Genomic DNA, 16744 nt, shown 5'->3' on the forward strand with positions numbered 1-16744 from the left:
AAAGCAAATATTTTAAATTTTTTAAGTGTGTAAAATAACAGCAAAGACCAATCAAATCTACTTTTGAAGAGCACAAGCTAGGTGTCTCTACCATGCCTCTGGCATTGAGAATTTACTGGCACTGAGAGTCAGAATTTACTCAGAATTTCCTGGTTGCAAAAGCAGAAGGGGAAATAGAGGACTATGTTATCGTTGCTAATTTTATTTTCAAAGAAATTGCACAAATCTTTCTGGAGAAATAATATAATCACTTCCTGGAAATAAATATTTCTAGCTTGATAAGTGCTCAGATGTTCACTGGGATATTTTTAAAACTACACTGCTCTATATTGGAGAGATAAAATTTGATGAGAAAAGTCATCCTGTGTAAGCAATTAATATTTCCCTCAGTCAGTTGGAACACTACTGAGAACAGTCACATGAATACCCCAAGCTGTGCCTTTTCTTCTCAGTGATAGAGTATTGCCACACTCCTCTTTAATCAATGTTTCTAATTTTATTTTTCAGAATGACAAATCCCCAGGACGATCTGCCAGTCGATCAAGTAACATTTCAAAAGTAGGTGAAATCTATTCATGTTCTTGTTTATTGATGTCTCCATTGCATGAAGTTAATAAATATTTATAATATTTAACCTATATTGTTACCTGGGAGGAATACATATAATGTGGCTTAACAGTTTCAAGCTTTTATTGTGAAAAAGTAATGATTTAATACAACATAATTAGTTAAACTACTCTTTGCTCTCTTTAATGCTGTGTCCAAGAGATAATTTGCTGCCTTCAGAGTTGAGGTACAAAATATTTTCTTTTTTTTTTCTCTTGTTTCAAACACCACAGAGCGACTGCACACCTGAATTAAAACTGTATCATTAATAATAGTACAATTCCCCAAAATTTAATTTCTCAGGAATTTGGGCTCAATCCTGCTGTAATTTAACCTATAGAGAATTGTATGTCAGTGCTTCAGACTTGCTATACTTGGGATAGCAAATGTCCCTCCAAAGCCTAAATGTTTGTGGCTTGGTTCCCAAAGAGATAATGTTGGGTGGTAATGGAACCCTTTTTAAATTTTTTTGTTCTTTTTAATTATACATGGCAGTAGAATGTATTTTGACATATCATACATGCATGGAGTGTAACTTCCCATTTTTGTGATTGTGCATGTTGTGGAGTTACACCTTTAGGAAGAGGGGCTTGGTGGGAGGTCTTTCGGTCTTTAAGAGGAATGCCCTTGAGTACCTTCCCTTCCTTTCCTTGCCCTCTTTTGTTCTCTGGACATGAGGGGAATGGTTTTGCTTTATCACCCACTCTTTTGTGTTTTTTTGTTTTTGTTTTCCAGTTTTTCTCTTTTTTAAAAAAAATTTGTTCTTTCTAGATATACATGACAGTGAGTATATTTTGACATAGTATACATACACAGAATAAATATAACTTGTTCCAATTAAGATCCCATTATTGTGGTTGTATATATTGTGGAATTACATTGGTTGTGTGTTTATATATAAGGATAGGAAAGATATGTCCAATACATTATAGTGTCTTTTCCATTCCCACCCCCATCCCTTTCTTTCATTCTCTTTCGTCTAGTCCATTGAACTTCTAATCTTGCCTCTCTTGTTGGGATGGGCATCCACATATCAGAGAGAACATTCTGCCTTTGGTGTTTTGGGATTGGCTTATTTCACTTACATGATAATCTTCAGCTCCATCCATTTACTGGTAAATGCCATAATTTAATTCTTCTTAATGGCTAAGTAATATTTCACTGTGTATATGTACCACATTTTCTTTATCCATTCATCTGTTGTAGGGCACCTAGGTTTGTTCCATAGCTTGGCAAGAAGTAAAATCAAGAATCAATAAATGGGATGGTATCAAACCAAAAAGCTTCTTCACAGTAAAGGAAACAATCAAGAATATGAACAGAGAATATCTTTACCACCAGCACCTCAGATCATTAATCTCCAGGATATAGAAAGAATTCACAAAATTTAACACCAAAGAATCATCATCATCATCATCATCATCATCATCATCCAATCAATAAATGACCTAAGGAACTGAACAAGCACTTCACAGAAAAAGAAATAGGAGTGGTCAAAAAATATATTAAAAAATGTTCAACATCACTAGCATTTAGAGAATGCAAATCAAAACACCATCCACTCTTTATACATGACATGACCTAAAAGCAACAGGCTATCCTAATCATGGTCTGGAATTTCTAGAACTGTGAGCCCAAAGTAAACCTTATGTTGATTATCTCAACTATTTGTGATAGTATTAGAAAGTTAATACAGGACTGAACATTTCTAATTGCATTAAAATTTGGGTCCCTTCTGATATTTCACAGTCAATGTGGCCTTTGGTTGAGTACAAATTTAGTTGAGTTCAAGTCTCTGCTCTGCCACTTTCTATTTGCATGACCCTGAGACATTCCCTTAACCTCCCCAAGACACAGCTGCCTCCTCTATGACATGGATGATAAAGTAAGTCACCTGAAGGAGGTTTGCTTCAGTTGTTGTAAATTAACACAATGCCTTTCAAATGCCTGTCATCCTAGTTTCATAGTGAAGAGCTTTGCCCACAGCCACAGAATAGTCATCTTTCTCAACTTCAATAAGAATGCTGAAGAGGTAACAACTTAGACACTTGTCAACATTACTGACAACTCCTTTGTCACACCAAATATTCTGGATCTAGGAGCAAAAATATCTTCTTTCTAAACTGCTGTTTGCATCTAACAGAATGTAGCTTGTTTATAACTTTTAGGCTTCTGATTAATTCTTTAAGAAAATAAAATAAATCCCAAGTGTAATTTCTCTTCTCTGAGTTCTTTTTTTTTTTTTCTTTTTGGTTCAAATATAAATGCTTCCTATTCAGAAGGGAATAAAAAGCTTTATTCTTAAACAGTCACTTCATTGTATCAAAACTCAACTACCTAATACTGGTAGGGATAAATAGATTCCAGTGTATATAGGTTTATTTTTTCTATGCTGGTATAACTTTCTGTTTATTTATGTGCAGAATGATAATCACAAATGATAAATGCATTGTTAAATCTTCATTATGTTTTATGCATTATTGATAGTGACAAATTCTTCGTTAAGACCATAGAGTCTACCAAGAATTGGATGGCAAAAATCTAGGGATATTTGGGTTCTTTAATTTTTAAAATGTTGGCAAAGAAAACATTGAAAGCAGAGCAAAGATTCTTTCTTTAATATTGTAAAAAAAAAATGAAGAGAGATAGTATGCACACCTGAGCTTTTCAGGGGTGTGAGAATCAGTAAAGGGTAGCATTTAAGAAGATTGATATCAGAGGCACTGCTTCAAAAGGTGATTAAACTTCTTTCATAACCTTATCTCTAAGGTAGAATATGTCACTGTATCTAACTCTCGGAGTGGTGCTTAGAACATTGTTTGGCATGGCATAAGTATTAGCTCTTATAATTACCCTGTTCTTAATATTTATAACTCACTGAGAACATTAAATAAGTGCTCAATAAGTCTCTTTATAAGAAAGTGACTTTAAACATGGTCTACAATATATATACCTGGTTTTTTATAGTTGAATCAGAATAAATTAAAGAGTGGATACTATATATTGCTGATTCTTTTAAAATGTACTTATGTTTAATATTAATAACATCTCTAATACCAGCATTAGTCTTACTTAAAATTGGTAGCTCTCTTATCTTTTATCTAATATGTGCTATCCTGTGGCCATTAATTCAGAAAAATTACAGAAAATATAGAGAACAGGAGGACAAGACTCCTGCCCATACTGTTAAGTTTACTTTCCTGCCTATTCTTGAAGTTCCTTCCTAAATGAGCTAATCTTCTAATCATCAATACTTGTCAAGTGTCTGCTTTCAACAATCTCATTCTATGCTGGAATGCTGGAATAATGAAAGAAATCCCAACTCAGCCTTCAATGGGCTTACCCTGAGATAGTTGAGACAAGTTGTAAGATATGTATGTTTGTAAGGTAGATTCCTGTACTATGCATATTCATAAAGTAGAACTAATGTGACAACCAGTACACAAAGCGTCATCATAATAGGCCTGGACTCCCATCCTTTGAAAGACATACGGTCAAGTTTAGCCCTTGCTGTCATCTGAGAACTGGGGTTTCCGAAGTGCCATCCTATTTCACGAGATGGTTCACTGTGCCTGGATTACAAACAGCGTGGCTTGTCCTAAACACGTGCTTTCCTTCTGGGAGTCTGGAATATTGGAACATGCTAGGCAAGTGAGTCTATAGGACTAGTTCTCAATAAAAACTTTATGCAATGAGTCTTTAATGAGTTTCCCTGGTGGACAATCCAGGGCTGTAGGAATAACGCACTTCCTGTGTGATCTATGGGGATGAACTTTTGGAAGCTTGTTCCTGGTTCCTCTGGGCTTCAGCCTTGTGTCTTTTCCCTTTACTAATTTTGCTCTGTATCTTTTCACTGTAATAAATCATAGCCAGAGTATAATTATGTTTAGTACTAAGTTCTAGAAAATCAGAGACCCTGGGCATAGCCAAGGGGACCACTGACATATTACCTTAAAAGGAAATACAGACAGAGATTATAAGAGTTCAGAGAGTGATCATTTCATATATTTGGGACAGAATAGCATCAGAGAAGTTTTCTTGGAAGAATGGCATACTGAATAGGGACTTGAAAAATGGGCGTGAACTGATCAAATGTCAGGAAAGGAGGCTTAAAGGAATCTAAGAACAAGGCCTGGAAGCTAGAAAACATAAACATAGATTAGAAAGGAGGCACATTAAATAGTTTTAAGAGGCTTTTCATATGGCATTTTGAATAATAGAATACTTTCACTTTAATCATACAAGTATAATCTGACTTGGAAACTGTCAAAATGGAGAAATGGACTTAGAACCATCAAGGTGCCTATGCCCTAAGACTTTTTAAATAAATTATATGAAACTGAACATTATTATTTTTACCATTCAGGACTATAATTTATAAAAATAATCTTGCTGCTGTGATTATGCAAATTCCAAATGTGGTATAAATAATTTAAAGTTGAATGGTTAGTGAGTATCAGTTTTTACCTCTGAATCTTCAAATCTTCATACCCATATATTATTTAATTGCAATTATACTTTAAATTTTATGTTCATTTCAACATTTGTTTCTTATTAGTGTATATATCTAGTTTGTTTTAATAAAAACAAGACTATAACTTTATTAATATTTTAGTAAGATTGGGGTGTCCTGAATAAGTTAAAGTTGATCCAAGAGCTACAGAGAAGCCACATGGGTGCAGAACAATGTATATGAGATTGTCAAAATAGATGTCAACAAAGCATCATTTATTTATCCATCACTTCTTTATTTTTGAAAAGCTGCTCAAGAGATTAGTTATTCTTGTTGCTGTTTTTTTAAACAGAAATAATTCACAAATACTTTCCTTAAAATGTAAAATCAGACAAATTTCACCTTTCTTATACTTCTATGGTAGGATAATTACATTCAACCAGAAATAGTGTATTATATATTTCAGAAGGAAAACAACTTTCAAAACTAAACTGTCAAAAAGGAAAGAAAGCCTTGTACTTTTGATTCAAGTCAACAGAAGTTTCTTTTAAATAAAATACTGTGCTTTGGGGTTTGATTCAGAAGCAACTCACAAAATCTAAACTATTTATGAAAAAAATTTAAAATCCACTACCTTCACCAAGTCAGATTTCAATAGTTTTCCATAATTTCCTAATATACTTCATAGACTTCCTTAACTTCACAAATGTACATCTGAATTTTTCAATTGGTTTCTATCCAAAAATATAGAATGTTAGGGTAATGATGGTATTTAGTTTATAAAATATTATTCCTAAAACTTCCTCTTGCATGAATATCCTAGTTCATGCTGTAACAAATGAAAATGTTTGATATAGTCAACACAATTTACTCAATAAATAGTTTTAAGGATGTACTGTGTACAGGCATTATACTATCTTTAAGATTCTAAAGTATTTTCCAGCAAGGTCAAGGTGAAAGTGTTCCCCATATGTAAAATGTACTGGGAATCCTTTCAGCTGAATCTGAGCCAAGCCTTTGCATCTCTGAGCAGGTGTTTAATGTTCTGATTTTTTGAGAGATCCATCTTGGCTTGATCTGATACAAGGGACCTATAAATCAGCCATACCCCCAGACATCATACCTTTTGCGGGTGTGATAGGTTGTTGAAGTAAAGTGGGATGTAAAATGAGGAAATAACTGAAAATGAGTTGACTAATCTGAGAACTTTCTTAAAGCCTCAGTCTAAAGTTCATCCTGAGAGCAACACTGAGAAAATGTTGAGTTAGTAATAGTGTTGGGGGAAGATTAAGAGAATCTAAGACCTTCTTATGTTCTGAGGCTTATCCAATATATATATATACATTCACTTCTTGGTTGATTTCTCTTCTAGCCTCATGACTTTATTATAATTTGGGGGCCAATAAGTCTTAAAAAAAGATATTTTTTAGCCCAAATCTCTGCCACGAAGTCCAGACTCAAATATCTGACAACTCAAATTTTCTACATAAATGTATCATGGAAAGATATCTTGGGCTGCCCAGAGAAGATTCTGAGATAAGAATTTTTAGCAGTGATTTACTAGTTTTCCCAGGAGAAACCATGACAGGCATGAGAAAAGCAGGACAGGGCAAAAGTCAAGAGAAGCTCCCCTGCTCCTCCATAGGGACTCTGTCACATAAAATGCACTTCCATGTGGCCCCTGTGGAGGCCAGGGAGCCAGGCTTTCATTCTCCAGTGTTTGTCCTTCACTGGCTCAGGGTCATGCTGAGGGGAGAGGAGAACTTCCAGGCACTTGACTCTCTTTACTTGTGGGTTACCTGCCCAAGAAGCCAAAGGGCAGTTTCCCAAAGAATTAAAGTTACAGAACTTTATAAACAAGAGCATCCGGGAGCTGAGGGAACCATGTACTGAGTAATGAGGAAAGGGACCCGAAAGGATCGAGGTGAAATACTGACAGTGTCTGTTACAGCTCATCCGTTGTACCACCTTGATCCATAGGAACTCATTCCATCCTCTCATGAATTCTTATAGAGGATGATTGTTTACCACATCTAAGGAAAATAGTAAAAGGCATATGTTAGAAGAAAGAACTCTTGCTCCTGAAGCTGCCGAGCCATAACTTCTAACACTCTTCCCAGTTATCTCTTGTTCTTGATGATCACTTCCTTTAGTCTAAGTGGCTTGCTGGCGAAGTGTCTCTGACCTCCAGTCCTGATTTCCATGCCCTTAGCAGGCCACGGTTGCTGTAATCATCCAATTACAGTTAAAATTGTAGGTAGGTAAATGAAAAAATGCTTTCCCATTTCATAGCAGCAGCCTCACCTCCTAGCAATGGGAAGTTCTGTTGTTCAATGAATTGCTGCTCTGCCTACCAGACACATGGCTTTTGTTATTAAGCTCTTGAGGACATCTCCAGCCATATGGTAACTGATGTCATGGTCAGTTATTCAGCCTTTATAGGGCCAAGGAGCTTTTTTCTAAGTGGTAAAGGGAGCTCTGCTTCAATAACATGATCTTGAACACTAGAGGTTTCACTCTGATTCTCCATTTGGAGATTTTTTAGTTCATTTGCTGTAGCATTTTCTAAATAGAATGATTTTTTTTAAAATCAGACCTAATGAAAGATATTTAATTATATCTGAAAGGAAGATAAATTAAAATACAAGTAATAAAACTGCATATTCCATTTGGAGCTTGATTTAAAAAAAAAGAAAGAAAAGAAACTACGTTGCATTTCTATTTCTCATGGCATGGAATTTGCCATTTTATGATTGCTCCAGCATCAAGGCTGCTCACATCACAAGCTGAAACTCCAGAGGAACCTTGTCTCTTTTTGGGCCCGTCTCAAAACTGCAGCCTTTCTGAGTCATCTGATACAGGGGTCTGTGCATTATTCTAAGGTTCTTAGATTCCTACGGAGCACTCTGGTCTTTTTTAATGCTAAGGAAGGGTCAAAATTTGTCCTTCACTCTAGAAAGAATCTATTACCATGCACCAGACCATGAGATTTCTAAAAATCTGACTGCTTTATCCAGCCCTTGAATACATGTAGGTTTTTTTCCTTCTACCCTCTGGAACACACAGGTCTAATGAGGCATTCAGAGTATTGGTTTCTTCTGACTCACTGGATCTGATTATAAATGATGGTGTCATCAATACAATGAACTATTCTTATGTTTGGCAACTGCCAGACAATGGAGGTCACCTCCAAACTATATTGTGAAATATCCCTGGCACCAGGCTATGAATGTATATTGAAATCCTTACCAGGTGAATGCAAACTGCTTTTAATCCTCATTTATGGTAAGTATCAAGAATGACACAAGCATTATAGATTGATATCACATAACAGAGATAGGGTGTAGATCTGCTCTATAAAAGATATCACATGCAACTTATTATTATTACCAGGATTCTGCAGGAAACAGAGTGAAATTAAATGTTCTAATTGTGTTAAGTTATAATAAAAATATTCTTAATATAGAATGAGTAGGTTTTTCAGAGCACTGATCCCTGGACCATGCCAGGCCAGGAATTCATTGTTAACCACAGCACACAATTTTCAGCTATACCATAGAGAAGGTCTAGTACAAAAATGGCACCAGATGTTAGTCCCATCTTGAGGAGAGAGTAAAAGTCAAGGAACCATTGATCTCTGGAGAGTAGAAGAATATATGAACGCCTGGGTGAGAAATTTCCTCTTTGGCTAATGGTAAGAAGGGAGCTGTAGAGACCAGTTAACATTTCAGCAGCTGAATGTTGGGGGCACTTTTCTTCTCCTTAGTAGCAAATTTTAGAGGAGATATAATAGCTGCCACTAAAGATGACTCCCGAGACCTCTGAGACCCACTTGTGTATCACAGTAAGTTCAATTCACTTTAACATAGCTTCTGCAGGATTCTAATTGGGCATGCTTTTTGAGGAAACTTATAAGAAGAAGTTAAGTGGGATTAATTGGGATGAAATACAGCCCTCATTGCTGCATTTGGTCAGAGTTCATAACTGATAATCACCTTCTTATTCATCCAGAGCCATACTAGATTTCTTTTACTTTTTGCTAGCATTTCTGCTGCAGAGACTGCTTGCATGAGGCATCTGGTTGCCATGCTTTTATCAGGCTGTGTAACTATATTTGCCCATTTATAGCCACATTTTGCAAGGGGAAAAGGCACTCTAGTATGTCACTCAATGAGTGAACATATTCTCCCTGTCACCATTATGTAGCAGAACTTTCTCATGCTATCAATCAGGATAGTAGCTGAAGACTAAGAGTGTGTTCTAACATAGGATAGGATTTCACCTAACATCATCTCAGGCCCAGGGACTCATTTTATAGCAAAAAAAAAAAAAAAAAAGTGTGCATGGATGTGTCACGATAGGATTCACACCCTACCAGCCTGCTGCTGCTGTTTGATACACCAGTTACAGAGCTTTTTTAAGGTTCATCAGAGGTATCAACTTAGAAAAGACAGCCTGGGAGAAGGGAGATAACGCTCATAGGATGCAGTATGTTTTATGTCAACATCTACAAAATGATGCTTTGCCTTTTATAATTGGCACTAAGGGGTAAGAGCGGAAGTTACCCTGTTCATCATCCTTTTGGAGAAATTGTGCTTCTAGTAGCCTTCACTTTGGACTCTGTATGTCCTCGAGTTCTAGTTCAAAGAAGGAACACTCCCAACTAAGGGACCAGGAGAAGTTCCAGGACATTGAAAACTATGAGTGTTTCCTGGCACTTTGAGCTTTTTGTAATAGTAACCCTAGCAAGTAAAGAAATCTATTACCTTTGAAGCTAGCTTTTTTCAGTCTGCTAAATTTTTTCAGAGGCCTTCAGTTGTATTATTGCAAGTGGTAGGTATGGTGGTCTGTGAAACATGTTCTCTCCTTTTACTTCATAAACATGGTCCTTAAGCTTTAATCTTTATGATTTGGCAGTTTATTTCACCATTAGAATTACCTTCAGTGTCCAGCCTTCTAATAAATGGAACTGTTAGAAGTTCTTTTTTTTATTATTTTTGTCTTTTCCACATTTTTTATTGGTACATTATAGTTGTACACAATGATGGGATTTGTTGTTGCGTATTTGTACATGCACATAGCAATATAATTTGTTCAATATCACACCCAGCACTTCCCCCCTCCCACTTCCCACTGCCTAGTCCCTTTCCTCTACTGATCTCCTTTGGATTTCCATGAGATCTGGCCCCACTTTTCTTTTCCTTTTTCCTCTCTAACTTCTGCATCTGAGAGAAAACATAGGTCCCTTCGCCTTGTGAGTTGAATTTATTTCACTTAACATAATGGTCTCTGGTCCCATCCATATTCCTGCAAATGCTGTAATTTCACTCTTTCTTCTGGCTGAATAAAAAGATTAAATTAAATAAAATTGTGTATATATACCACATTTTCTTTATCCATTCATTCATTGATGGACACCTAGGTTGGTTTCATAGTTTATGCTGTTATAAACATGGCTATGCATGTACCACTGTAATACAATGGTTTTCATTCTTCAGAATCAAAGTTCTTTTTAATGTGAACAACATATGTATGTAGGTAGGAGAAGGATTTCATCACTAAAACAAGAAAATTTGGCTGATGGTCTTTAAGGACTGTTTTAAACCCTGTCTTTACTATTGTCAGTGACTAAATCGTGGAACAGAATGCTCACTACAAAGTTAGGATCAATAGTATTTTATCTCCCTCAACATAGTAGTAGATGGATATAGTCTTCTTTCAATCTTTAATCACTTTCATTCTATTGCTGTTGTGAAGATCCCTTAAAAAGAAAATGACTCTGGGGGAAGTTCGAGGTCAAGGTAATTTTAGTAGAAAACAGAGTTTGTTGTTAGGATACATTATGTTTTCAGAGCTGAAATTTTAAAAATGAGGCTGCAGGTTGTCTTATGTGTCAAACACAGTGGAGCATGGGATTCTTGTTGGCATTTAGTCTTTATGCCATGTGTCTTCTTAGCTGAAGAAATCTGACCTATCACCAGGAGTGCAGGCAGTTCAGATCTGTTGATGTAATGCTCAGCCAGACACAGACTCCTGAGAACTCAGAAGAAAGGTCATGCCAGCCACCCACTGGGAGAGGACAGTCAGAGCAGAAGAATAAAGCCAAGACTTCAAAGGAGTAACATTGGCAGTGGCAATCTCGACATATGTAAAAGGAACCACCTCCGTTGAACTTAAACTCTTCCATGTTCCACTTTCCTACTTTTCAAATGTCCTCCTTTTTACTATAAAACATATTAGTAGATTTGTGAAATGAATTGAGGCTATCACGTCTTTTAAATGTGCCTTAGGATGTGAGTAGTACTTATCCATCCTATAGGTTATAGGGAAGAAGTTTTTTTTCTGAGTCCGGGTCCTTGAGGTCAAGATGAAAAGGATTCACTTCAGTAGATGGATAGGAAAAAATATCCTATATAGGTGAATTTTTAGTAGCAAACAGCTGGTTATTGATACCAGAACTTCCCTGTCCAGTGTAGTAGCCACTAGTCACAGGTGGCTACCTAAATTTAAATTGATTGCAATTATACAAAAATTTAACTGAACTGATTGATCATCAATGAGCCCAAGGAATTAATAACATATCTCTATTGTTGTGAGTGTAGTGCTGGTAATGTTGGAAGTACTCTTCCAGGCTAAATCATAAAGCTGTAGTGGACCTGTTTTTGGTTTCTATTATAACTCCAAAAGCAAATGATTAACATGTGGTTTTGTGGTGCCAGGGGTGAAAATCATCCCTCCTCACTGACCATCTGTCATATTAGAGAAGAAACAAAAAGCAACTTTGCAGTTTTTGTTTCTTTTCCAATAAGAAGGGATTTATTTTACATGAGATTGATTTCACTCAATTTATTATGTTGGTGTGATGAATCTCAGAGGTAATGGGAATAAATAAGTTTTAAGTCTAACTACCCATAAATTAATAGTTTTCTGTGATTTGGGGAGATGGGGGTAAGAGATAGAACTCAAAGGAAAAGGAAATGAGTGCTGTCTACTATTCCTCTGAGCAATCATAATTTTCTCTTCCTCTGTGTTTCCTCAACTAAAATCTCATAAGAAAAATGGATTGGAAGATAAATCAATGTTACTCTTGAACACCTTTGGCCTCAATAAAATATAGAAACTTTCTTTAAATTCATGTTATCTAATATGGCAGGGAGATAGTTACATCCTAACATTTTTTTAACCTATAAATTTTTGGGGGGGTAAATTCTATTTTGTGGATTTCCCAACTCATGATGTTGGTATAGTCAATTTGGATTGACCATCATCTATAAAGCTGTATCAGTGAGGGGTTTGGACATATTTTAATTCAAATTTAAGTGGTGTTATTTTAATTATCTTTTGGGATGCTGTGACTAGGATACCTGACCAGTACATTTGTAGAGGAGGAAGAGTTTATTTGGGGATTCATAGTTTCAGAGGTCTCAGTTCACAGATAGCCAGCTCCATTCCTCTGGGCTCAAGGTGAGGCAGGACATAGTGGTGGGAGACTATGGGAGGGAACCGGCTCACATGATGATCAGAAAGCAGGAAGAGAGATCTCTACTTGCCAGATACAAATATGTACCCCAAAGTCATGCCCCTGTTGCCCCACCTCCTCCAGCCACACCCCACCTGCCTTCAGCTACCACTCAATTAGTTCCATCAGGTGATTAATTCACTGATTGGTTTAAGGGTCTCATAACCCAATCATTTCTTCTCTGAACCTTCTTGCATTGTCTCATATATGGGCTTTTGGAGGACACCTCACATCCAAACCATAACAGGTGTAGTTTAAGCTATTAAAAGTCAACGAAGTCAAGAGTTTTGATCATCTTTAATCCCTTTTAACAAAAGATTGTTGACATGATTTCCATAGAATTACACCATCTCCTCTTGCTGCTCTTTCCTCTTTTTTCTTAGATTATTAGATAGTGCTTGTCTATTTTAATGTTTCTATGACCCTCACTTTTTGTCTTTTTTTGCATGTTACAGTTGAGTCCTGCTTTTATGTTTCTCTCAGCTACATTTATTTATTACTTCCTATCATCTAATATTTTCACGTCCTTCATCATCCCCTACTTTTGAGCTCTTTCCATGTATCCTACAGTGAGGAGAATGTTGGCAGCTGTGTTGCTAATGTAATTAATGTGCATAGTCAATTTGGATTGACTAGGCCAAATAAATCCACTTTGAGACATAAAACTACCCAATTTGGCTGTCTTTGTTGATCAGATTAACTGGATAATTGTCAAATCTCTATCTCACTAATTACTGCAGAGACACATTATGTATTCCCTCATTTGATTCTCATTTCATTAAAATTTACAACCAAAACTGTATGAGGAAATAGTGATATATAAATAGATCAATTTAAGACGAAATTCAATAACCATGTGCTTTGTTCCCCGCTTCATCTTTCCAGAAATGAGGAAAAGGAAAAGTTATAATAAGTTTTTCTTGCTGCCACAAGGACAAATATGATCTTGGAGAATCCATATCCACTAGACCTGAAGTCAGTGAAAATATCACACCGTCCCCCAAACACCATAATTCTCAGGCCCAATGACTCTTCTCCCTCAGACTCCTTGTGACTCTTCACCTTCAGAAAGTGAAAATAGAACAATTAGTCACTCATCTCAGGCCTTCTGTCTATCAAAAGGGAACATTTAGATGACCCAACTACAGTAAAGTACTTATTTAATATTCTTTTATTCAGCAAAGGACTTTTGTACTGGTTCATGCAAGATGAAAAGAATGTGGTTTCTTTCCTCTGAGGAACTTACCTCTATCTTGAGGTCCCAGACAGGTCACCCAGCCATTCTATATTAGGGGCTTTCTTGATTCTCGTTCTCTTGGTTATTGCCACTATTTCAAGATGATTTCTGTTTAAGGTAAGAAAAAGCAAACATAAAAATTAACTACTCATAATGGCCCATCTGAACAAATAGACAAAAACATTTTCACTAAAAAGTTAATAGCAAATTTGAAGATTAATAATCCATGTCCGAGAGGTTAAATTTCATAGTTTGGACAAACTTATGATAGGAGAGTTTGGTCTTGCCAAAACTTAGCTGTTCCAAGAATAAAACAAGTTGACTAAAAATAATTCTTAAAATACTCATTTAACTATTGTATTTCTAGACTTTGTACACTGAATTATAACAGTGTACTCATTTTGTACACAGCTTTGTTCTTGTCAGTTGAGTGTTTTGACTTTTTTAATGGAAAAATTCAACAATATCAATGTTATCAATGCTTTTAAGTTAGCATTTATTGAAACTTACGTGTCAAGTATTGAGTTAAACATTATGCATGATTTGTAAAGATCCCTCCTGTCCAAGTATAAGGTGACAATTTGCTTGATGCATAATACGTAATAAAATTAAATTTGAAAAATTTATATCTGAGAAAAACCCCTATTTATTTCAAAAGTGACTTTATTGGTCACATGACAGGAGTGGATTTTTAAGTTTCTTGGGGTTGGAACTTCAGGATGCTTAATGACCACCTGCTGTGTGTCAAGGACCCTAATAAGTCCTATACACCTGCTATCACTAACACTGACAGATGTGTTTACACCGATTTAAATATTATATAATTTATACCTATATTGAAACATCACAAATATGCATACTTTTTTATGTTTTCATATGTTAGTTAAAAAATAAGTTTCATTTAACTTTTAAAATAGACATTGCCCGTTATATATCATCTTAAAAGTGTGTTATCAACAGATTTTAATAAATGATAGATAATTGATGTGGTTGTATTAAGAAAATATTGGGGGTTCATTTTAGTAGACAATAGAAAAGACATTGGAATCTTTCAAGAAGAAACATGGCATAATAAAAATAAAGCTAAAAAAGATGCCACTGTAAACTTGTCACGTGGTGCATTTAAGATTTATACATTTTACTATATGTAAACTTGACCTAACCAAAGAACTGTATATGAATATTGAAGGCGAGTTAAGGCTTTGCATTTTGTGAACTATTTAGAGATGAAGTGTTAGGTTAGATGGGGATTGATCTGAGGAACTCATGGCAAAGAATGTGTCCAGAAACATTACAATAAACCAGATACATATAGGCTCTTGAGACACTGAGCAATTTTGGTAATGACGGGAAAGAAGAAATATTGATTATGATCAATATTTAAAATGAAGAAATGAGAGATTGGTTTAAATTAGAAATAGGGGATAAAATAAAGAAAGAAATCTTATGGAAAGCTTCTGAGCCTAGTGAAAGAACAATGGTGGTGCTCTCAATCTGGCTTGACAATGACCAAGGCCAGCGTTGTTCTGAAGCACCTCTGCAGCAGGGCTGGGTTTGGTTTTGGCCTGGAGACTGTTGAATGGCACTTCTCCCTGACATGGGCAACATCCTTTCTAGTGAATACCTCCGGATGCTTCCAGAGCTCCTGTTACTGGCTACACCAGTGTCTATCCCCAGCCCCATGCTCTTCCTACAGAGCTGCATTAGCACACCTCTGAGAGTCCTCTCAGAGGACTTTTTCTCTCCCCTGAGAAACGGGATGGGCCCTTGTAACTTCCTTGACTAACTGAACGTGGCAGAAGTGTTACCATGTGACTTCTAAGACTGGGCATGAACGGTAAAACGTGTTCTGCCTGGTTATCTCTCTCTCACCACACACACACACTTGGACAGCCCCAGGAGGCCGTTTCAGAATGCTGGCTGGCCTCCAGTGTGTCCCTGGAGACACTGCAGAGCTCCTGCAGACAAGGAAGAGCTCCTGGGCCAGAGGAGCACAGCTGTTCTGCCCCTGCTGTTCCAGTCTTCCCAGCTCAGCCTGCAGACAGTGAGCCAGTGACAGCCTCCACATGGTTCCTGCCCCAGCCTGAGGCCCCTATTGCTGATGCCAGAGGAGCCAACAGGCTTATCTTTGTTGAGCCCCGTCCAGATTGTAAATTTATGAACAAACTAAATGTCATCATTTTGAGACACTTGGTTTTGGGATAATTTGTTACTCAGCCATCATAAGCAGAACACGTCCACACAGACATTTTCTAATAAGGCTACTTTTCCCATCAGGAAAGTCTGATTTCCCTCTAGGTTATTCACATCCACAGGAAATGTGAACCTTCACTCCTCAGCAGCAGAAATACATCTTATTCCAAATAGTTTTCTCTCGTCACTTTGCATTTAGTGCCTAGAATCCGTGAGGCGCTTATCTTTAAATTTTTCTAGACGAGACAAACAGTAATCTCTATAACTTCTAAAATATAGATGATAAATATGAACCTCTGGCTTACCACCGACCCACACTGAACCTTTGTATAAAGTAAGAAAAGTCACCACTTGCTCAAGATACTACGTATTTCCATGTATTGTTAATAGACAGACATATGTTAACTTACAACATATAATGCACTGATTTATCAGAACAAATATTTTACTGTTAAATGACTGAAAATTATTTGACTTGAGCAACTGCAACATCTAATGAAACCCCTAAGATGTGCCAATGGAAATGGCACCCCTAAGGTGCAGTACATGACCTACACAGCTGCCTAGGCCAGTTCTGAAAAGTCTTGAGGTTTTCCTAAAGCTTCTCTAACTTGAGATGGATAGAATCATTCACCCAACCACACCTCTTAGAACTTCTTTCCTATTAATTTTTTTCTTCTTTATATCGCTTGAAAATGGTTAGTGGCATACAAAAGTCACAAACTAGTTTGGGAGA

The 16744-nt window shown here is 36.4% G+C and overlaps 1 protein-coding gene across 8 annotated transcripts in view; it reads left to right on the plus strand.

Annotated features, from left to right (window-relative positions):
• Marchf1 (membrane associated ring-CH-type finger 1) overlaps positions 1–16744 on the plus strand; it is a 410023-nt gene that overhangs the window by 266490 nt on the left and 126789 nt on the right. For all 8 annotated transcript variants that reach the window (XM_077792655.1, XM_077792651.1, XM_077792654.1 and 5 more), the window contains one exon: positions 508–558. In XM_077792655.1, coding sequence (XP_077648781.1) covers positions 508–558 — 51 coding nt within the window. The remainder of the gene's footprint in view (positions 1–507; positions 559–16744) is intronic.

The sequence above is a fragment of the Urocitellus parryii genome, chromosome 14 (genome assembly GCF_045843805.1).
Source record: "Urocitellus parryii isolate mUroPar1 chromosome 14, mUroPar1.hap1, whole genome shotgun sequence".
Taxonomy (NCBI): domain Eukaryota; kingdom Metazoa; phylum Chordata; class Mammalia; order Rodentia; family Sciuridae; genus Urocitellus; species Urocitellus parryii.